This window comes from Rhinopithecus bieti, unplaced genomic scaffold (genome assembly GCF_001698545.2).
Source record: "Rhinopithecus bieti isolate Rb0 unplaced genomic scaffold, ASM169854v2 scaffold_15296, whole genome shotgun sequence".
In the NCBI taxonomy this organism is placed as follows: domain Eukaryota; kingdom Metazoa; phylum Chordata; class Mammalia; order Primates; family Cercopithecidae; genus Rhinopithecus; species Rhinopithecus bieti.
The window spans coordinates 782,430-806,400 of record NW_016809075.1 but is presented as its reverse complement, the minus strand read 5'-3'; the positions used below and the strand labels follow the sequence as shown (position 1 = coordinate 806,400).

Below are 23,971 nucleotides of genomic sequence, written 5' to 3'. Positions count from 1 at the left end.
TATACTTATACACATATATATATATATATATATACACATATAAAGGGTTTAGAACCATGTTGGAAGTTACTCAGTGAAACACAGCCAGCACTGTTACTGTTGACCAGTTTATCATCCCAGAAAGAAAGTAGCAAATGCAAAGACAGAGATGCAGAGAATGAAGCTACAGGAGGAACTGTGAGCCTAAGGTCATGCTGCAAAGCGTAGGGGAGAAAGGTGTGATTTCTCACTCATCTTAAGGGTCACCACCATAACAAAAGATAGGCTAACAAAGAAAAGCATAACAAATGTATTTAATCACATGTTATGTGACATGGGAACCTTCAGAAATGCAGACCTCAAAATCTAGGGAAAACTCTGTTTTTATGTTTAGGTTTCATGAAAAATGGACAGCCATACAGAAATGTGATTGAACAAAAGGGTGTGATCTAATGGTCATGAAGCCAGTGACCCAGCAGGGCCTGTCCAGATTCTTCTTGGATTTTCTCTGTAACAGTGCCTCCCCTGGCGCGTAAGTCAGGAACCTCTGAAACAAGGGTCTTCAAGGGAGAAGGGAGAGGGTGGCCTTTCTAGGCTTTTATGGCTTGCTTTTGGAGAAAGTGGTTCTAGTTTCTATGAGCCACTTTAGGGAAGAGGGATTCTGATTTCTATGACTCACTTTGGTAGGGAAAACAAAGAGGGGTAAGAGATAGGAGGGCAGGAGAAGGTCAGAGAGTCCTTGCTTCTGAAGCTTTCCTATTTCCTTCAGTTCAAAGTACTTAGCATGCCCAAGCACCATACTTTAGGATAGCATTTTCTTTGCCCCAACACAAGTCAAGGCAATTGAACCAAGATGGGGTCAGCTCCTTTGACCTGGTCCATCCATTGGGCATGGGCAGGAGGCAGCCACAAAGTCTTGGTGAAAAGGGAGTGAGAGATGGGCCTTTGTGAAATAGGGATAAAGATTTGAACCCTGCAGGGTTCCTAAATGGATGAGCAAACCAATTGGAACCTGTCACTAGTTTGCTCTGGCTAAAGGTGACTATAATAATAACCTTATTTTACCATAGCTGTGTCCTCTCCTCAGAGCTTCAGGCTTTCTGAATTCAGAGTCTTCCTTAAGGTAAGGAAATGGCAGTTTGCTTGAATACAATGGTCTTTTTAAGGCAGCTCAGATGTTTATCTTATCCCAATATTTACCCTATTGAATAGGATTTGGGTGGCTTATTTTTCTAATTCTCTGGGGAGTGAGATTTCGTTGTGTTAAGTTGAATATCAATTTTAAATGAAAATGGATCAAACTGCGAGAAAATCCTGTTCTGACCCAGGAGAGAAAAAGGCTCTGGTAAAATCTGGCCTGGATTTTTCTCTACCCACAACCTTGAGGGCAAGGAGCCCAGGGGAATGGCTGAAATGACTGCAAAAAACAATCACAGGACCTGAGTCCAGGCCTGCAGCAGAGAGCACCCAGGACGTTCTAGCATCTGATTGCCTAGAACAGCTGTTGACTGAGCAAGATCTCCCACCCCCTCGACTTCCCAGGTGGCCCTGGGTCTGGCCAGCCTTCCTGTTTGCGCCTGGGTTAAATCCTAACATCATTTATTTTTTTTCCAGTTGGTCTGAAATAAGCCTCAGGAAATAGGATCTATGACAACAACCTCTTCAAGTAAAAAGGACAATGGCCAAATTAGCCCTGAGGGTATAGGTATGTGTTCAGCCACCATATCTTTTTTTAGAATGGAAGATTTAATTTACAGTATCCTCTTGCACCACCACTGAAGGCTTCCCTTTAGATCAGACTCAAGACAACAAGTGTGTATTCAGATTATCTGAAAGTCTCGAGGGTTTTTTTCTTAGCTAGGACCATAAGCATTAGACATGTATTTACTTAGTTAATCCTCTCAACCATCCTGTAAAATAGGGTTTATAGATGAAGAAACCAAGGCACAGTGAAGCCAGGTTACCTCCGGATTAAATAGCTCAAGAGCAGCAAAGCCAGGGTGTGAAAGTGTGTCTGCATAACTCCGGAAGCTGTGCTCTTAGCACTATACTCTTAGAGCAGTCCTTGGAAACTAAGCATGGTGGGTGTGTAAAGGTAGTGGGCTTTATTTCCCTTAGTAAGCTTCCAATCAGGTTAGAAAAACGGGACTGGCCAGAGGAGGGGAAATAATAAAACGATTGTATGTGTTGTTTGCGTGGTTTCAACCAAATTCTTTAGGTTTCCAAGATCCTGGCAGGAAGGGGAGACATGCCGCCACTTCTAAGACACCTGAGCAATTTCATTTGTGCTCCTTACTGGCTGAAGGAGCCATGGTAAGTGGTTCAGCAAGAAAAGACTGCAGTTGTGCCAGACAGTGGGCATCTTTTTGCTTGCACCTTTCCTGGAGGCTGAGACTTTGTGAAAAGAGGAGATAGACAGCAGCTGCCCATGAGTTCATGAGAAATAAAAATCTCAAAGCAGCCTTAAGTGTTGTACCAGCAAGGTCTTCCTCCTCTAGGCTTTCACTTCAAACGTGAGAATTTCCCTAGTGATGTTTAGACATCTCCCATCAGGGAAGCAGGATATTTCCCTGACCCCTTCATGGGCAGGAACTGGAGTGCATGGGTGCTAGAACTAGCTGGCTGCTTTGGTGCCAGAAGAAGTAGACTCCACTCTCTTGGTCCCACTGTGTTTCACCCCTTGTAGGAGGAGCTGCACAGGTGAGTGGGTGCAGGAGCCAGGGTGAGTGCTTCTGGGAGCCAACAGGAGCAAAACTCCGTGTGGGCCCTGCAGCAGCATCTAGGATGGGTGCTGGTGACCCCCGAAGCCCCAGAAGGAGTGTTACAATGCCCTTTTAGCTTTGCCATCCACAGATGGCTCAAGTGTTAACAGCTCAGTGGAGGGTCAGTGTGACAGTCTTTTGCACCCACACTCATGACACCCGAGTTCTTGTTTGGTATCCAGGAGGAATGAGATTGCACAAACAAATTAGAGATGGTAAATGCAGGAGATTTTATTGCTGATGAAAGTGGCTCTCAGTGGGAAGGGGAGCTGAAAAGGGGGCAAAGTGGGAAGGTAATCTTCCCCTGGAGTCCGGCCACCCCAGCCAGACTCATCTTCAAAGCTATACCATCAAGCTGTTTCTCTAAAGTCAAGCTGCTTCTCTCTGATGCCCAACCATAGTCTCCAACATCCAGCTGCTTCTCGTCTCTGCTGGCTGAGCCTGGGGTTTTTATGGGCACAGGATCAGTGGCGGGGTGGGCCATGGATTTTGGAAAAGGCAACATTCAAGCAGGAAAATAGGGATGTATGTTCTCACTTTGGTCACTGGTATTAGGCTTTTTGGCTTGAAGGTGGGGCCCTCGCCAGAAAACCACTCTCTTTTGCCCAGAATTTCCCTGTCTCCTGTCCCTGCCATCAGCACAGATTTGCTTATTCATTTATTTCAATCCACAGGTGTCTACTGAGAGTGTTCTACATGCTGAACACTGTTGCAGAAGATTGCAGCACATGAATGAAAAGATGGACAGTGTCTGTAGCATTAACAACAACAATGAAAACAACGACAATGTTGGTATAGTGAAGGGTGGTAGAAGCAACATGAAAAATTAATCAAGCCAGGTGCTGTGGCTCATGCCTGTAATCCTAGCACTTTCGGAGGCCGAGACAGGCAGATCACAAGGTCAGGAGATTGAGACCATCCTGGCCAACATGGTGAAACCCCATCTCTACTAAAAATACAAAAAAATTAGCTGGATGTGGTGGTGCATGCCTGTAGTCCCAGCTACTCGGGAGGTTGAGGCAGGAGAATCACTTGAATTCAGGAGGTGGAGGTTGCAGTGAGCTGAGATTATGCCACTGTACTCTAGCCTGGTGACAGAGTGAAACTCCATCTCAAAAAAAAAAAAAAAAAAAAATAAATAGAGTAAGAGAAAATAATTGTACCATATATGCCAATTAACTGGCCAATATGCATAATATGTAAAAGCACCCATAAACCAATAAGAAAAGACATCCCATATAAAATAGGCAGATAAGAGGACCAGATTAATCCCAGAAAAAAAATTGGCTCTTGGCTTGCATTCAGAATTTAGGAATGTGGGAAAACCCACTCACGAGTGGTAAATGCTGCAAACAGAAATAGGTATGGGGTTACATCACTTGTATGTTAGTTTCTTTAGTTTGTTGGTAGACAACTGAGCCAAAATTACCCTTAATAGATACCTTAAGTCCACTAAGTAAATTGTACATGATTTTGCATGTACAAGCCTTTGCCCTAATTTTTAAGAAGCACTTTCACAGACTGAATGAAAGAACAGAAGGAATGCCTACCTGAAGAAGTCTTGAGATTCACTCCATTCTGCCTTTAAAGGTAATGGAGGGATATAGATAAGTTTGGGTCTGTTGGGTTTAAGGTGCCCTGGGGTCCTCTGGCTGGAGCTGTCCAGCGCAGAGTGGTGAACAGAGACCCAGGCTTACTTCATAGTTGGGGAGAGAGAGGCTGGACTTTGTGCCGAGAATCGGCTGCTTCTGTGGGTAGATGGACTGGACTGGGAGTGAGGAGATGACTCCTCCTTGCTCAGTTAAAGTACTCAGAAGGAGTCCTAATGCTTTAGGGTAGATGAGCCTATCAACATCCTCCTGCCTCTGAGGGCAGAGCTCTGGAGACCCCTTGGGTGTCGGGCCCAAAGCAGGAGGCTCTGAAAGGGGCAAGAGGCAATCTTGGAAAAGACCACATGCATCTGTTTTTCCCTAAAATGATTCTACCTCTAAACAGGAACTGGAGACCTTGGCTGACTGGAGAGAAGGGTTGGGGGAAAGAGGAGGGAGATGTACCATGGCTCGTTCTGGCTGCCTGTGTATTGTGGCCTTCTTCAGGGTTCTCAGGACCTAGAGTGGTCTACTCAAACTTTAGTGTCCTTAAAAATCAACTGGAGAGTTTATTAAGCTGCATATTCATGGACACTACCCTTAAATACTTCGAATCTACGTTTAGTTTATCATAAGGTCCTGAAATTTGCATTTTCTAAGCATTCTCAATGCTACTAATACAGCATTCAAAGTGGCTGAAAAGATACATACAATACAGACATGTATTAAAAAATACAGGGAAGATAAAGGTGAAAAGATTCTTTGAGACACTGGCTTGAAAGACAAACTGAAGGATCTATGCCACAGTATGTGGATGTTTGATAATGGGCATGTCTGTAGTGAACGGTGCTTTGGCATTCTGCCTTCAGCCTGCACTGAGAGATGTGGGTGAGACTGGCTGTTGTGTTTGCTGAAGGATGTTGGGAAGACCCACACATAATAGAGCTTCCTCTTTAGAAATTCATAGAACGGGGTCTTTTGTATCCCACTTCTGGGAGACCTGTGCTGCTCCTCACTAACTTGTTTGCTCTTATCTTGTGGAAAATGGGGGTCTCCTAAATGATTGGATTTCTTGGTCTGTTCTCTCTTCTGGGAATCATGGCTGAATCAGTGCAGCCCATTCCTTATAACTCTGGTTTGCACTTGTATAATAATCACTACTTCCCCCTCTTCCAGGCTTCATGTTAATGTCTTGCCTTTTCTCTGTCATGCCTGATGACTACTAAAAATTATTTTGGGGTAAAACTCATATAACATTAAATTCACCATTTAAACCATTTTAAAGGGTACAATTCAGTGGCTTTTAGTACATTCACAATGTTGTTCAAATGCCACTAGTATCTGATTCTAGAACATTTTTGTCACCCCAAAAAGAAACCTTTTAACAATTAAGCAGTCATTCCCCATTTCCCCTCCCAACCAAGTCCTCAGCAACCAGTAACAGCTATTTATCCCTATGGATTTGCCAATTCTGGACTTTTTAATTTTATTTTACTTTAAGTTCTGGGATTCATGTGCAGAATGTGCAGGTTTGTTACATAGGTATACATATGTGCCATGGTGGTTTGCTGCACCCATCAACCCTGTAATCTGGGTTTTAAGCCCCACATGCATTAGGTATTTGTTCTAATGCTCTCCCTCCCCTTGCTTTCCACCCCTGACAGGTTCTGGTGTGTGAATGTCCCCTCCCTGTGTCCACGTGTTCTCATTGTTCAACTCCCACTATGACTAAGAACATGCGGTGTTGGGTTTTCTGTTCCTGTGTTAGTTTGCTGAGGATGATGGTTTCCAGCTTCATCCATGTCCCTGCAAAGGACATGAACTCATTCTTTTTTATGGCTGCATAGTATTCTATGGTGTATATGTGGCACATTTTCTTTATCCAGTCTATCATTGATGGGCGTTTGGGTTGGTTCCAAGTCTTTGCTATTGTAAATAGTCCTGCAATAAACATCATGTGCATGTGTCTTTACAGTAGAAGGATTTCTAATCCTTTGGGTATATATCCAGTAATGGAATTGCTGGGTCAAATGGTATTTCTGGTTCTAGATCCTTGAGGAATTGCCATACTGTCTTCCACGTGGTTGAACTAATTTATACTCCCACCAACAGTGTAAAAGTGTTTCTATTTCTCCACAGCCTCACCAGTATCTGTTGCTTCCAGACTTATTAATGATCACCATTCTAACTGGTGTGAGATGGTATCTCACTGTGATTTTGATTTACATTTCTTTAATGACCAGTGATGATGAGCTGTTTTTCATAATTTGTTGGCCGCATAAATGTCTTCTTTTGAGAAGGGTCTGTTCATATCCTTTGCTCACTTTTTGGTGGGGTTGTTTGTTTTTTTCTTGTAATTTGTTTAGGTTCCTTGTAGGTTCTGGATATTAGACCTTTGTCAGGTGGTAAATTGCAAAAATTTTCTCCCATTCTGTAGGTTGCTTGTTCACTCTGATGTTAGTTTCTTTTGCTGTGCAGGAGCTCCTTAGTTTAATTAGATCCCATTTGTCAATTATAAACAGAATCATATGCATATTTGTGTCTGGCTTCTTTCATTTAGTACAATGTTTTCAAGGCTTATCTATGTTGTAACATGTATTAGTACTATACAGATTTTTATGGCTCAATAATATTCCACTTTGATGGCTATATCCATTTAGCAGTGGATAGACATTTGAATTGTTTCATTATTCTTTTAAAAAATATAATTTTCAAAATAAATTGTTCAACCAAAAGGCACATCTTGTATGTTTATTGCAGCACTATTCACAGTAGCAAAGACATGGAATCAACCCAGGTGCTCATCAGCAGTGGGCTGGATAAAGAAACTTTTGTACATATACATCACGGAATACTATACAGCCATAAAAAGGAATGAAGTAATGTCATTTGCAGGAATATGGATGTAGCTGGAGGCCATTATCCTAAGCAAATTATCAGAGGAACAAAAATCCAAATAAGCATGTTCTCACTTATAAGTGGGAGCTAAATACTGAGTACTCATGAACATAAAGATGGCAACAATAGACACTAGGGACTGCTAGAGGTGGGAAGGAGGGATCAGACGGGTTGAAAAACTCACTCTTGGGTACTATGGTCATTATCTGGGTGACAGGATCAATCATACCCCAAACCTTGGCATCATGCAACATACCCAGGTAACAAACATGCACATATACCCCTGAATCTAAGATGAAAGTTGAAATTAGTAAAAAAAAAATAGAAATAAAAAAATAAAAAATAAGAATATACGTTTGTCTTGTATATAGCTTTCAGCCATCTCAAATCTTTTTGTAAATAGGCAGAACACAGGCAATTAAAATTCATCTATATGCTTATGTATGTATAGCTGCATGTATGATTCTATACAAAAGTCAACAAAAATAAAATATTACCATTAGGTTTGAGCTCAGATAGTAAAGTTTGTTTTCTAATTACTTGGCAAAGTATCAATTCATCAATATACCCAGTCCTGAGTCTCTCCTGGGTTTCATTTCACCTAGAGGTTAAGGCAGTCTGGGGATGGGATCCGCTTGTCTTGGGGGCTAACTGCTAACTAATCCACTGTGGCTCCCCTGCATCAATACCTCTTTCTGGTCAGAGACAGGAGCAAGAAAGGAGAATGGTATTGGGCTGCTCTTCCCAAGTCCATTTTCATTCATTGCAGCAATGGATGGGTTTAAATTACAATGAGGTCATGGGCTATTAAGATGACTGCGGAGTCTGTGGGGGAGGGTGAGTCACTTGTGTGCATGTGAAATGCCCATGGCTGTTTTGTAGAACTTGGGCTCCAGTCACTGTTTTCTTCTGGGAGTGGGTTTAAGAGTGGGCAGCAGAGGCGTCATTGGAAATGAATGTTCTCTGTGTAGGATCCAAGATCACTCCCCCTGCCTCTACCTTCCCCCCCTTGTCTGGGTTCAAGAACAAAACTGTGTGAAAACAATAGAGGAAAAAAGCAGCCAAACTTCAGTTGGTAACATTCTTGGAGACCTCAATTATAGGCAGTGCCCTGAACTAGACCATGGGGTTGGGAAATAAGGACAAAATCAAGACATGGATAGGCAGTAGGTATCTTAAGGGCATACTCAGCACAGCCACACTCTGCCTGGTCAGTAGTTCTGGTGGTAACTCCAGCCGGTGAGGCTGGGAGGGATTGTGCCAGGCTGTTCTTGGCTGCTGTGGATGGCTGCCACACTGTCTGTAGAACATGCCAAGGGAAAGTCAGGATGCCAAGCTGGTCTCTGACAAAAAAAAAAACAAAAAACCTCCCAGGTTTTAAAAAAAAACAGGAAATTTAAAAAAGGGTTAATTCCCCTTAAATTTTTTTTTTTTTTTTTTTTTTTTTTTTTTTTTTGTTGAGATGGAGTCTTGCTCTGTTGCCCAGGCTGGGGTGCAGTGGTGTGGTCTCGGCTCACTGCAACCTCCACCTCCCGGGGTTCAAGCGATTCTCCTGCCTCAGCCTCCCGAGTGGCTGGGATTACAGGCGCCCACCACCATGCCTGGCTAATTTTTGTATTTTTAGTAGAGATGGGGTTTCACCATGTTGGTCAGGCTGGTCTCGAACTGCTGACCTCGTGATTCACCTGCCTTGGCCTCCCAAAGTGCTGGGATTACAGTTGTGAGCCACTGCGCCCAGCCTTTATGGCTTCTTTTAAGGGTTGAAGTGGGGCAGTGATTGTGTATTCCTGTGATGAGATCACTCAGAGCCTGTAGATATGGAATTCCAGGCTAACTGAATGGAGCAGCTGGCTCAAGTAGGTAAGTTTTATCCTCTGATGTCCTTTGGGGCTGTGCTGCCTAATCAATTCACCCCGTCCGCCTGCTTTGGGAACAAGGTGGTGGTGGAAGAAGAGATTCTGCCCCATGCTGGCTGGTTGGGTTGGATCTCTGATTAAATGGGAGGTGTCAGAATTTGGATTCCTCAGAGGTCTGAGCTAGAGCATGGATGTTGCAGATTCAGGTTGCAGATCTCATGAGAAGTAAAGCAAGTTATGTTAAAGACCAATAAGGTCAGCTCATGTTCAAAGTCGGATCCAAGAGTAAATGCCAAATGCATAGCAACAGAAGTAGGCCTGAGAGTTGAAGTTCAGGGTCACAAAGCCAAGACTTGGAGGATTAGCAATCAGGCAGGGAACAAAGTAAGAGAGCAAGAGAGACAGAATGAGAATGTGTGTGTATGTGTGCACACATAGTATTCGTGTGTGTGTGTGTTAGCACATGTTTAGTTAGGTTGATCACAGTGCATATATGTGTATGTAGGGTTTGTGTGTATAGCGCATGCCAGGTGTGTGTATGTGTTTGAGGCCACTGTGTAGAGTATGAATTTATGTGGTGGGCCCCTAAGCATTTGTCTGGACTTTGGTGTGTGAATTTAGAGGCTGGCAGCTGTGTGATGATGTTTGGGTTGTGGGTTGAGCTGACTGTGAACATGTACCTCACATATGGTCGAAGCCAATTGTAGCTAAGTACTTTGCCTTCTCAGGGTTGCTGTTCCTTAAAGGGCTATTTGGAATTGAGATCCAGGGTTGCATTTAGACCTTTCAAAGGTACTAAAATTAATGGAGCAGTGAAATCTATTGAGAGAAGTAAAGAGAATTACTGGGACCCCAATAATAAATGCAGGCTGACCATTCTCAGGGAAAATTTCTCCCTCAAACCTCTGACTTTCTAGTTTCTAATTCTAGCTTCTGATTCAGATGGCTTCAAGAGACTAAATTCAAAGGCAGCTCAGAGGTTTAGACTGCATCTTCAACTGTCAGCAACTCTGGAATGCACTTGGAAGGGAGGGTGGAGAATCAGGTTCACCTTACAGTTGTGAGGACCCTATGAAGCTGAAGGTGAGGTCTGGGCTGGGAGTGAGGGTCGCTGAGCTCTGGAGTGGGCTCTGCTGGGTGGCTGTGGACAGGTAGGTGTTGCTGGTCTTCAGCATCTCATCCGCAAGCCCGAGTGTTGTTGGGGTGGGTTCCCCAAGACCCTTTTAGTGTGGCAGTGTTGGGATTGCAGGCTGGCAGCTGCCTGTGGTTTCAGACAAGAGGGAGGATTCCCAGAAGTATGTGTGCTCCTTTTCTACCATTTTGAAAAGTTTTGAAATGCAGGTTTCTGGAAAAATGACAAGGTGCTCCTAATGGACAAGGTCCTGTATTTTCTAGGCAACTGATACATGTTCAAAAAGTTAATAATTTTCCATAAAGGTATGTGTTTTCAAGTATTTGGGGCTGGATTAAAAGACACCATAAAATTCATTGGCTTCTTCCAGACACTTCTCAACCTTGCATTGAAAGTCACTCGCAACATCCCATGAGGCAGGTACTATTAATGTTACCTTCCTTTCCCAAATGAGACAGGAGGCACTGCAAGGTTAACCTGTGGAGGCCTGCCTGTTTCACCCAGTGCTAGTTTCTCTTCTCTTGGATTCCCAAGGTCTTGGTTACAGAAGATCTCTTTCTTGATCCAAGGATATGCTGATGTGAAAATACATCGTTCTTTGAGAGGGAAGCAAATTCTCAACAGATTCCAGGTAATGACAAAATCCTGTCCCTCCATCCTGTAGGAAAAGCCCTAGGGATGAAGTGGCTCTGACACCCAAACTGCAGAGCCAGCTTCCTGGTGGCAGGGAGAGCTGGGATGTGGGGCAAGGCCAGCGAAACTTTGATTCAGTGAAACCTTTGGTTTCAGGGCTTTCTAGTGATATCAGCACAGTGGTCTCAGGTTCCAGTAATAGGTGAAGGGATTTCATCTCTCCATGGAAGACCCTTTCACACATTTATTCATATGTTATTAAACATAATGTTTGGAGACATTTTCTGTTAAAAAATAATCCTCAAGTCTATGGAAAGGAGAAGAATCAGCACCCCTCCTAACTCCCTTTCAAAATCTTCCTCCCCAGCAGCCTAGCTGTAGTTTTGTGCTCGGAGACTGACAGAGGTGTCTTGCTCCAACCGCTGCTCTTTGTTTTTCCCTCCACACAAGTTAATTTTCCCAGGGTCATGCAGTGACAGTTCACTATGGACACAGCATTTTCCTGCAAGATATTTTCTGAAACCACCAACAGCCTTTTGATTTTCAGGATTCTGATTTAAAGAAATTTGCATTAATAGCTCGTTGGGCCCCCCTCATTTACATACATCTTTGAAAGGGCAGGAGCTTGGGGAATGCAATGAAAAAAAGCAAAACATGAATGCCCAGGCGTCGCACACTCTGCAGAGATGCCCAAGACTATTAAAAAGTAGAAATTTAACTTCCAGTTACCTCAATGTGTTGGTGTGGAGTTACGGAGGACAGGAAAAGAATAAACGCTGTTAATTTTTTCTTACCTTTGCAACTATGATAGAGAACGTTGGCATTTGGCTTCCCAAAACAGAATAAAGTTTTTTGGGTAATGTTTTGTTCTGGGGTGGGGAAAACTTTGGGCATTAATTAAGATGCGTTAAGGAATGAAATGAAATGTGTTCTAAGGAGCCAAAAATGTTTTGCAGCTAGTGCCGGATCTGATTTGGCCAGCACCCTGCAGGCAAGATTTCTGAGTTTACGATTCTGAAAAGATGGGCCTCTGAGTCAAAAGGCAATTCTTTTTAGCCAATGATGTTCTATATTATTTAGGAAGCAAGCTGGATTGATGACATTTGGAAGTCCTGTTGAGACAGGAATATGAGTGTGTTTTGTCTTCCATGTAGTGGATCCTGGGGTAATTACTGAATAAGAATACCTCATTCCAAGTTTTAAAATAAAAAAACAGAGCAAAGAATCACGTAGCCATATTTTAAAAAGAATATGAGAATTAAGATGGAAATATAAATTTTAGTGTCTTGAAGATTTCTTTAGATTTGTTGAATCTGACTTAACTGATGTCCATGGATGCCCTGTCCCCCAAGGAGTACATGTTTAGAATTCAAAGGACACATGAACTTGAATAGGAAGAAATAATTACATCTCTAATTGAAAATTGGCATGTCCTTTAATTATGAAGTTAGATGACAAGCCACAGTAACATTAGCAAACTGATAATGTTTCCACCAGTAAAAACCACAGCTATTTCCATAGCACATTGAAATTATTACAGATATCTCAAACTATTGTTGACTTCAGCACTTCAAAGTTCTGACACTTACTGGACCAGCCCCTAGGTCTTGTTATAAGTACTTTAATATATAGTGATACCTGTCATTGCTACACATTCCTATACCCAAACTTTGTTTTCTAATACTATTTTGATAACAGTTTTTCAATGTAGTTGGTTTCCTTTATAATCCTGGGTATTTTATTTTAAGCATTGAAAAGCATTACCATGAGAAGTTCAGAGATTCCAGAATGCCAGAGGACACAAAACATGGAAGAATCTAAAGCTTAATCCCTTCTCTAAAGTCAGTGAGACTGGCGGAGGCAGTGGGGGTGAGAGAACCTATGGGGGAAAGGATGGAGGTGGAAGGAGGAGTGGGGAGGAGGGAGGAGGGACACAGGAGCCAATCCAGCCTGACCCACACATTGCCTCGCTGAGTGATCTGGGACGACTGGATCTCTCTGAGGCTGCATGTGCTGATGTTAACTGTGACAATAATCTTGTTATTTCTAGGAGGCTCAACAACATCCTACCCATGTAAATTTCTCAAAATTTCAAATTTTTTTTTGCTAAGCTGAAGGCTGTTGGAAATTTATAGTAACTCCCAACTATATGTCCAGTCTAATAAAAAATAAAATTACCTTAGAGCAGGGTTCCCCAAATCCCTGGGCTATGGACTGGTAATGGCCTGCTACGCACCAGGAGGTAAGTGGCAGGTGAGCGAATGAAGCTTCATCTGTATTTACAGCTCTTCGCCATGGCTCACATTGCTGCCTGAGGCCGGTCCCCTGGTCAAATCAGTGGCAGCATCAGATTCTCATAGGAGCACAAACCCTATTGTGAACTGTGCATGTGAGGGTTCCAGGTTGCACACTCCTTACGAGAATCTAATGCCTGATGATCTGTCACTGTCTCCCATCACCCCCAGATGGGACTGTCTAGTTGCAGGAAAACAAGCTCAGGGCTCCCACTGATTCTACATTATGGTGAGTTGTATAATTATTCCATTATCATATAATAATAATAGAAATCAAGTGCACAATAAATGTAATGCACTTGAGAATCATCTCCAAACCAACCCCCCTTCCCAGGTCCAAGGAAAAATTGTCTTCCATGAAACCTGTCCCTGGTGCCAAAAAGGTTGGGGACTGCTGCCTTAGAGGCCGGTAAATTATTAAGACATGAACTGAAAACTACTGTATTAATTGTGTGTTGAGAAGGAACAGAAGCTGTCTTCCTTCCTTCAATCTATATTTGGACTGCCTGCACTCACTCGCCTACTGGAATCCTCCTCCTTTGTTGCTGGTAACTTGAATCATCCAGGTCAGTGGTTCCCAAAGTGTGATCTCTGGACCAGCACATAAGCATCACCTGGGAGCTTGTCATAAATGCGCATTCTCCAGCCCAGTCTCAGGCATACTAGGAATCGAAGCAATGGGGGTGGGCCTCCTTGCTAATTACCTACTTTCTCTGGGTGACCCCTGATAATCACAGGTTTTGACCCACATGGCCCTTAGTTTGGCTTCTGTACCATACAACTTTTTGGAATCTACCTTCGGGACTGAAAAATCTCACTTTTCAGTGTTCTTTATCACAGCTACAGGTAAAAGTGACTCTTAGCTGGATTACAAGAGTGGAAGGGGAAGCCTGGGGCTAGGGGTGATGTGCTTAGTGAGCAACTTATTCCCAGTTTCTTCAGCTTCCCTTTGCCTTGGGGCTCTTTTGCTCTTGGTGTTCGCCACCTCTGCCCTGCTCCAGCCCATCTCTAAGAGGCCTCCTGTTTGACACATGAAATTGGCCACAGTGGAAGTATTTACATCATGGAACTAGCAAATGTTATACATTAAGATGTTTTTGTTTGTTTCTAGAGTATCAGTTTATGAGCCCACTTCTGAATTAATATATTTAAAACAATATTGGCATTTGCTAGTTTCTATGAACTAAGGAATGCCACTTCACCTCTTAGGTATCAAAAATTCAGAAGACGTAGGTAGTCTAGGTAAGAGAATGGAAGTCATCCATAATTCCACCACTCAAAGATAAGTATGATTAATGTTTTGATGAATTTCTCATCTTCCATGCTGTATTAGTCAGAGTTCTTCAAAGAGACAAAATGAATAGGATAGGTATCTATGTATTGATATAAATATAAATTAGATATAAATATAAATATAAATAATATATGAGAGGGGATTTATTAGAAGAATTGGTCCTCAAGATTATGGAGCCTGAGATGTCCCACAATAGGCCGTCTGCAATGTGGAGACCTGGTTCACAGTTCGGTTTGAATCTGAAAGCCTCAGAACCAGGGAAGCTGATGGTGTGATTCACAGTCAGAGGACAAAGGCCTGACAACCCGGAAGGCCACTGGTATGAGTCCTGGAATCCAAAGGCTGGAGAATCTGAAGTTCTGATGTCTGAGGGCAGGTAAAAAAAGAGCATCCCAGCTCCAGGAGAGAGAGGAAAGACCCTTTCTCTGCCTTTTGTGTTCTCTCTAGGTTCCCAGGTGATTAGATGGTGCCCACTCACATTGAGGGCAGATCTTCCCCATGCAATCCAACTCACAGGCCAGTCTCCTCTGGAAAGACCCCCCCACAGATACACCCAGAAGGCATGCTTTACCACTTCTCTAGGTATTCCTTCGTTCAGTCAAGTAGACACTTAAAGTTAACCATCACATATGCCAATATTGGGGCTCACAAAACAATACCCCAAAATGGAGGCCTCAGAAAGAACCTCAGAAGCAAAAGTTCTTCTCCACCTTCTCCTGCCTTCCTGTCTCTCAGTCCTATTCTCCCCCAAGGCTAGCCATAGGAACTAGAATCCCTCTGCCCCAATATGGGTCATAGAAACCAGAACCCCTTTTCCCCAAAGTCAGCCACAAAACTTAACAATATTACTCTAACTCTCCCCACTTCTTTCTGTGTAAAAACTGGCCATAAATAAAGTATCTGACCTACCTTGTTTGGTGGAGGTCATAAGACCCCATTGCAGAGAGGGTCCTGCGCCACACCCAGAAGGGCAGAATACTGCTCAGCGAGGCCAAGAGGAATGTAGACAGACAGGCCTTGCTGGGTTTCCCGGCTCAGTCTATTAGCGTTAGCTCATACCCTTTTTGTTCAATCAGTCATATTTCTACAAGGATACCCATACTTTGTCGAACCTAAGCATAAAAATGGACAATTTCTCCTGTATCTTTGCTTCTTTATTCTGAAGGCTCCTGTGTCTATGCATTAAATAAATTCATATGCCTTTTCTCCAATTAATGTGCCTTTTGTAAGTTGATTTTTCAGTGAAACTTTGGAGGGCCACGAGGAAAGTTCCACTATGCACTTACACTATGCATTTCCCAAAATGCACTTACTCTATGCATTTTGTTTAAATATTTGAGGTTATGCAATTGGGTATCCTTTTTTCATAACAATCGTAACCATTTTGCTGTGTCATTAAAATTATTTGAAAACATATTTTTTGATGACTGTGTAATATCTCATCCTTGGGATTAAACACTTTACCTATCCATCTGCATTATAAATAATGCTGCAATGTCTTTTTTCTTCTGCATTTCAATAGTTTTCTTAGATTATGTTCCCAGAAAATGAATCTCTGAGTCGGTTTTTGAGGCTTAAATACATATTTACAAGTTGTTTCCCAAAATGTTTGTTCTAGTTTATATTCACGCTGATGGAAAGGGAGCACTCCTTTCGATCTTAGCCATGATGCTAGCCACATTAAGAGCTATATTTTAACTTAGACACCAGCATTTACACATTGACACACATTGCATTTGGATATCTATTTGTTGTCTGACAGCTTTAGAAGGGGATGGCCAAATTTGGAGTGTTACTAAAAAAATTTGGTATCAAGACAACTGAAGCTCTTCTGGTAGAGGCTGGCCAACTTGAATAAAAATGATAGTTATACTCTTTTAATGTGTCAGTCTTTTGTAATTTAAATGCTTGCAATGAAATGTGAAATGCAGGTGGACATTTCGTATATTACCATATTGAGTAAGGGTGACAGCGATAAGATCGTACCTTTCATTTTATTAATTAAAAATGTATGGCTGGGTGTAGTGGCTCATGCCTGTAATCCTAACACTTTGGGATGCTGAGGTAGGAGGATCATGTGAGGCCAGGTGTCTGACACCAGCCTGGGCAACATAGGGAGATCCCCTCTACAAAGAAAAAAAAAAAAAAGTCAGGTGTGTTGGTACCTGCCTGTAGAGGCTGGGGTAGGAGGATTGTTTTGAGCCCAGAAGGTTGAAGCTGCCATGAGCCATGATCATGTCACTGCATTCCAGCCTGGGTGGCATAGTGAGACCCTGTCTAAAAATAAAATAAAATAAAATAAAATAAAATAAAATAAAATAAAATAAAATAAAATAACAGCAGCACCTCTATTGTTTTATTATGAAAGGAATATATGCTCATTGTAGATAATTTAAAAACACATAGACAATTTAAAATAAATATTACTTATTAGTTGTTTTCTTCCAGTCTTTTTTCTGTGCACATGTATATGTGTATAGTTTTAATATTTTGCGTATATAACTTTAAACCAAAAAGGCATGCTGTATATGCTGTTGTACACTCTCCTTTTTTGATCTCCGCTTTTACTCCCCTTAGACTAAATAGACTTTAAATGCCTTTCCATGTTATTTAATAGCCCTCTAAACATCCTTTTAAATGTCTTTCAGTATTCTATATTTGGATATATTATTTTTATTTAAACCATCCTTATGGTGGGACACTTTTGCATCATGTGTTTTACATTATTGTCAATAATACTTGTTATCCCTGAACTATGAGTTTTATAGCTGGCAGACTCGTTTGGGAACAGCTCAGAAAGAAGCTGACTCAGTCTTAGAAGGTCTCGGCTGACCAGCTCCAGTATGGATTATTGCTCCTGTCTGTCCTATTTCTTCTTTCCTCTCTGATTGTTCTCCTTCCTTTCACAGGACTGTGACAGAGGGAAGTCTAGAGCTCTCTGTCTTCCCCAGCTCACTTTGTCTTGCTCTTCATCTCAGGAGCCCACAAGGCCTGAAGCTGAGATCATCAATGTCATGCTGGCTCCTCTCCTTGTTTGGTTAAAATAATTAGGGACACAGTTGAAGAATAAGATAGTACAGATGCTCCTCAACTTATGATGGGGTTGTGTCCTGAATGTCCCGATAAACCCATAATAAGTGAAAACATTGTGTCAAAAATACATTTAATAAACCTAACCTACCGAATGACAGTGTGGCCCAGCCTAACTTAAACATGCTGAGAACACTTACATTAACCTGCCGTTGGACAAAATCATCTAACACAAAGCTTATTTTATAATAAAGGATCAAATCTCTCATATAATTTATTGAATACTCTACTGAAAATATAAAATAGAATGATTGTATAGGTACTCAAAATGCGGTTTATACTGAACAAGTGTCAATTTTGCCCCATCATAAAGTTGAGAAGTCATAAGTGGAACCATCATAAGTCAGGGGCCATCTGTACTGTGAGGATTAGAACAAGGGGTTACTCACCTTACTCTTGCCAACTTCCCAATTCTCTATAATTTCCTAGAGGTAGCCATTTATAATTAATTTTAATTTTTGTGGCTACATAGTAGGTGTATGTATGGGGTACGTAAGATGCTTTGATACAGGCATGCAATGAGTAATCACAACATCATGGAAAATGGGGTATCCATCCTTTCAAGTATTTATTCTTTGTATTACAATCCAATTATACTTTTTAAAGTTATTTTTAAGTGTATGATTAAATTATTATTGGCTATAGTTGCCCTGTTGTGCTAGCAAACACTAGGCCTTCTTCATTCTTTCTATTTTTTTGGTACCCATTAACCATTCCCACCTTCCCCTCCCGCTCCCACCTTCCCTCTGGTAACCCTTCTTCTGCTCTCTAGCTCCATGAGTTCAATTGTTTTGATTTTAGATTCCCCAAAATAAGTGAGAACATGTGATGTTTGTCTTTCTGTACCTGGATTATTCCACTTAACATAATGACCTCCAGTTCCGTCCATGTTGTTGCAAATGACAGGATCTCATTCATTTTTTGTGGCTGAATAATACTCCATTGTGTGTAAGTACCACATTTTCTGTATTCATTGTATTAGTTTGCTCTCACACTGCTAATAAAGACATACCCAGGACTGGGTAATTTATAAAGGAAAGAGGTTTAATTAACTCGTAGTTCCACATGGCTGGGAAGGCCTCAAGGTCATGGCCCAAAGCGAAGCAGAAGCAAAACACCTCTTACATGGCAGCAGGCAAGAGAGAGCTTGTGCAGGGTAACTCTCATTTATAAAACCATCAGTTCTCATGAGACTTATTTACTACCACAAGAACAGTATGGGAGAAACTGCCCCCATAATTAGATTGTCTCCACCTGGCCCCACCCTTGACACATGGGGATTATTACAATGCAAGGTGAGATTTGGTTGGGGACACAGCCAAACCATATCATCCATTCATCTGTTGACAGACACTTAGGTTGCTTCCAAATCTTGGCTATTATAAACAGTGCTCAAACAAACTTTGGAGTGCAGATATATCTTTGATATACTGATTTCCTTTTTGGGGGTGTATACCCAACAGTGGGATTGCTGAATCATATGGTAGCTCTATTTTTAGTTTTTTGAGGAACTTCCAAACTGTTTTTCATAGTGGTTGTACTAATTTACATTCCTACCAACAGTGTAAGAAAGTTTCCTTTTCTCCACATCCTCACCAGCATTTGTTATTGCCTGTCTTTTGGATAAAAGCCATTTTAACTGGAGTGAGATGATATCTTGTAGTTTTGATTTGCATTTCTCTGATGATCAATGATGTTGCATACCTTTTCTTATGCCTGTTTGCTATTTGTATTTCTTCTTTTGAGAAATGTCTATTTAAATCTTTTGTCCATTTTCAAATCAGATTATTAGATTGTTTCCTACAGAGTAGTTTGAGTGCCTTATATATTCTGGTTTTTAATCCTTTGTCAGATGGGTAGTTTGCAAATATTTACTCCCATTCTATGGGTTGTCTCTTCACTTTGTTGATTGTTTACTTTGCTGTGCAGAAGCTTTTTAACTTGATATGATGCCATTTGTCCATTTTTGGTTTGGTTGTCTCTGCTTATGGGGTCTTACTCAAGAAATTTTTGCCCAGACCAATGTCCTGGAGATTTTCCCCAATGTTTTCTTGTAGTAGTTTCATAGTTTGAGGTCTTAGGTTTAAGTCTTTGATCCATTTTGATTTGATGTTTGTATTTGGCAAGAGATAGGGGCATAGCTCCATTCATCTGCATATGGATATCCAGTTTTTCCAGCACCATTTATCAATGATACTGTCTTTTCCCCAAAGCATGTTCTTGGCACCTTTGTTGAAATTGAGTTCACTGTAGGTGCGTGGATTTGTTTCTGGGTTCTCTGTTCTGTTCCATTGGTCTGTGTGTTTTTATACCAGTACCAAGCTGTTTTGGTTACTATAGCTCTGTGGTATAATTTGAAGTCAGGTGATGTGATTCCTTCAGTTTTCTTCTTTTTGCTTAAGATAGCTTTGGCTATTTTGGCTTTTTTGTGGTTCCATATAAATTTTGGAATTATTTTTTCTATGTGAAGAATGTCATTGGTATTTTGATAGGAGTAGCATTGAATCTGTAGATTGCTTTGGGTAGTATAGACATTTTAACATTATTGATTTTTCCAATCCATAAACATGAAATATCTTTCTATTTTTTTAATGCCCTCTTCCATTTCTTTCATCAGTGTTGTATAGTTTTCCTTATAAAGCTCTTTCCCTTCTTTGGTTAATACTTAGGCATTTAATTATATTTATGGCTCTTGTAAATGAGATTACTAATTGACATTCCCACCAACAGTGTAAGAGGGTTCCCTTTTCTCCACATCTTCACTAACATTTGCTATTGCCTGTCTTTTGGACAAAAGCCATTTTAACTGGAGTGAGGTGATACCTCATTGTAGTTTTGATTCACATTTCTCTGATGATCAGTGATGTTGCATACCTTTTCTTATGCCTGTTTGCCATTTGTATGTCTTCTTTTTTTGGGTTAATTAAATTTATTTTAAAAATCATAAAATGTTTCTTACAAAAGAGCATTGCATTCTGAACTGCTCTGAACAGATGCCAGGGACATGTGGGCTAATGTTACTTTTCCTCCCTGTCCCACCCCCCAAATGTTACAGTGACCACAAAGCAAGGTGTTCATAATAATTACATAGGGGGAATTTCTTCAAACCACCAACAATAACAAAAAATAAGATCCGCTCACTCTGCTGCTGTTTCAAAATTTCAATGTTAGTTTTTGTTTGTTTGTTTGTTTGTTTGTTTTTTTGGCATGCCCTTCCCCCCTCCAACCCTGTTGGTAAGGAACTAAAACATCACATCTGGTGAATAGCAAAAATTTCCCTACACCTCAAATGCAGAACACCTATGAAGCAGAGGAATGTTGGCTTTTTAAACAGAAGCAGATTGGAAAAAAAAAAAAAAAAAAAGCATGCAGGACTCCTTCAGTTCTTCACTAGTCTTACAAAAATTTTCCAGAATACTGCTTCACAAATACTGTGCATTCTGTATCTGGTCCTGTGTTCCTGTAATGGTAATGATCTGATCTTCGAATCCTTCTAAAGGCTCATCAATTTTGATCAAAGCTCCCTACTCATGACAGATTTGTTTAATCCACTGACCACCTTTGCCAATAATAGATCCAGACAAATCTTTGGGAATAGTTACTTGTGTAGTAATAATAGGTCCACCAAGATCACCATATGAGCCACCATTCCCTGCATAGGAATAATCATATCCGGAGCCACCCTGTGGTTCATAAGCCATCTGCCATTCTGATGCACTCCATGGATCTACTGCAGAGTCCCAAGTTTCATCAGCACTGAAATCAACCATGCCGTCGTAACGGTCTCCAGGTCTCCCTTTTCTGTTATAGGTCATGAGATCTCCCTCTCTAGGTGGTGGAGGAAGAGGAAGATTCTGAGCTCTGCTACCACCCCAGCCACTTTGTCCAGGAGGAGGAGAAGGTGGTCCTCGACGAGCGCTCATATCATCATAATTTCTTCTAGATGGAGGCATGTGACGCCCACCATGACCAGGGGGCATTCTATCAAAACCACCTCTTCCCTGCATCAGAAATCCCACTGGGCGTCCACGGCGGTCATCAAACACTGCTGTAAAACCACCATAATCATAGGTTTCATCGTAAAAATTGGGATCATAAGGCTGTGCATGTCCTTTGATGGGAGCCTCAGATATAAGATCAAGGATGATCTTTATGCACTCTACAACCCTATCGGATTTTCCTCCAATAAGAATAACTCTGTCAGTGGAATGAGGACAACATTCCTGGAAAAGCGTGATGGTTGTTTGAGTGTTTTCTCAGTTCTTTGATTTTAGCATCTTTGACCCCAGTGATTCCTGCTGCTAGACTCTGATGAATCAACAGCCTCAACTCGCAGTCAAAGTCACTTCCTTTATGGTGTTGGTAGTTTAAGCATTCCACAGCATCAGATTCGAGCAGGAGCTGGCTGGTTGCAGTGAGTGATGGCAACTGCAGGCCCTCTTCCAAGGTATGGATGATTTTCCTTATAATTTCTCCAATTGTTTCAATATCAGCACTAATACTCAATATAGGCTTGGGGCTACTGCTGTCTGGAATTGAAACACTGGCATTGTAGTCTGTAGGGAGAGCCTTAATATTCTTGCTTCCTTTTCCAATCACTGCCCCAGCATTCTTGCTCTGAAGCAGAATGCGTAATTCAACCATCTCATCAGTGTTTCCAGATCTTTTAAATACTTGTTCCTCTTCCATATCTTCTGCAGGGCGTTTACCAAATTCACCATTGGTTTCAGTGTTAGGGAAGGTTTCTTCTGGCTGTTCAGTTTCCACATTCTTGTATTAATGGACACACCAATCAGTTATTATATATCCTTGCAGAGCAGAACTGAAGTGTTCTGGGTCAGACCAATGACTGACACCCCAGTGCTGCAGTAGCTGCACGAGGTCACCGTCCCTCCGCCGCTGTGCTTGTGTGTCTTCTCCTGAGAAATGTCGAATAAATTTTTTTCCACTTTTAAATCAGATTATTAGATTATTTCCTATAGAGTTGTTTGATTAGGTTTTAATTTCTTTTTCAAATGGTTCACTGTTGGTATATAGAAATGTTACTGATTTTCGTATGCTGATATCCTGCAACTTTAGTGAATTTATCAGTTCTAACAGTTTTTTTGGTGGATTCTTTAGGTTTTTCCAAACATAAGCCCATATCGTTTGGAAACAAAGATAATTTGATTTCTTCTTTCCCAATTTGGATGACTTTTCTTTCTTTCTCTTGTCTGATTTCTCTAGCTAGGACTTTCAGTATTATGTCCAATAATAGTGGTGAAAGTGGCATCCTTGTCATCTTCCAGAGCTTAGAGGAAAGGCTTTCCGTTTTTCCCCATTCAGTATGATACTAGCTGGTGGTCTGTCATATATGGCTTTTATTATGATGAGACATGTTCCTTCTATAGCCAGTTTTCAGAGGGTTTTTATTATGAAGAGAGTTGAGCTTTATTAAATGCTTTTTAAGCATCAATTGAAATGACTTTATGGTTTTTGTCCTTCATTCTGATGATATGATGTATCATGTTGATTGATTTGTGGATGTTGAACCATTCGTGCATCCCAGGGATAAATCCCACTTGGTAATAATGAATGATCTTTTTAATATATTGTTGAATTCAGTTTGCTAGTATTTTGTTGAGAATTTTTGCACCAATATTCATCAGAGATATTGGCCTGATCTTTTTTTTTTTTTTTTTTTTTTTTTTTTTTTTAATGTATCTTTGTCTGGTTTTGGTATCAGGGTATTACTGGCTTCATAGAATTGGTTTGAAAGCAGTCCCTCTTCCTCTGTTTTTCAGAATAGTTTGAGTAGGATTGGTATAAGTTCTTCTTTAAATGTTTGGTAGAATTCAGCAGTGAAGCCGTGTGGTCCAAAGTTTCTCTTTACTGGGAGACTTTTAGTACAGCTTCAGTCTCATTACTTGCTATTCATCTGTTCAAGTTTTGGATTTCTTTCTGTTTCAGTCTTGGTGTACGTGTCCTATACAGTTGTACGTGTATAGGAATTTGTCCATTTCTTCTAGATTTTCTGATGTATTGGGATATAGTCGATCCTTTAAATTTCTGTGGTATCAGTTGTATGTCTCCTTTTTTATTTCTGATTTTATTTGGATCTTCTCTCTTTTTAATTCATTAGCCTGGCTAAATGTTTGTCAATTTTAACTTTCAAAAAACCAACTCTTTGTTTCATTGATATTTTATATCATTTTCTTTATTTCAATTTTATTCATTCTGCTCTGATATCTGTCTATCTATCTATCTATCTATCTATCTATCTATCTATCTATCTATCTATTTTTTTGAGACCGTGTCATGTTTTGTCACCCAGGCTGGAGTGCAGTGATGTGATCTCAGCTCACTGCAGCCTTGACCTCCTAGACTCAAGTGATCCTCCTGCCTCAGCCCCCTCAAGTAACTGGGACTGCAGGCATGTCCTGCCATGCCTGGATATATATATAT

General features: G+C 41.1%; 1 protein-coding gene and 1 long non-coding RNA gene across 2 annotated transcripts in view; one reads left to right on the top strand and one right to left on the bottom strand.

Annotated features, from left to right (window-relative positions):
• The first annotated feature begins 1,607 nt into the window (after positions 1-1,607).
• Positions 1,608-3,574, top strand: LOC108539616 (uncharacterized). The gene is made up of 3 exons (XR_001888439.1): positions 1,608-1,684; positions 2,198-2,292; positions 3,416-3,574. It is a non-coding gene; the product is annotated as an uncharacterized LOC108539616 (long non-coding RNA).
• A 17,349-nt stretch (positions 3,575-20,923) lies between these two features.
• Positions 20,924-23,971, bottom strand: part of LOC108539583 (heterogeneous nuclear ribonucleoprotein K-like) — a 48,125-nt gene continuing 45,077 nt past the window's right edge. Inside the window, 3 exon segments of the mRNA XM_017888395.1 lie at positions 20,924-20,955; positions 20,958-21,784; positions 21,786-22,297. Coding sequence (XP_017743884.1) covers positions 20,924-20,955; positions 20,958-21,784; positions 21,786-22,297 — 1,371 coding nt within the window.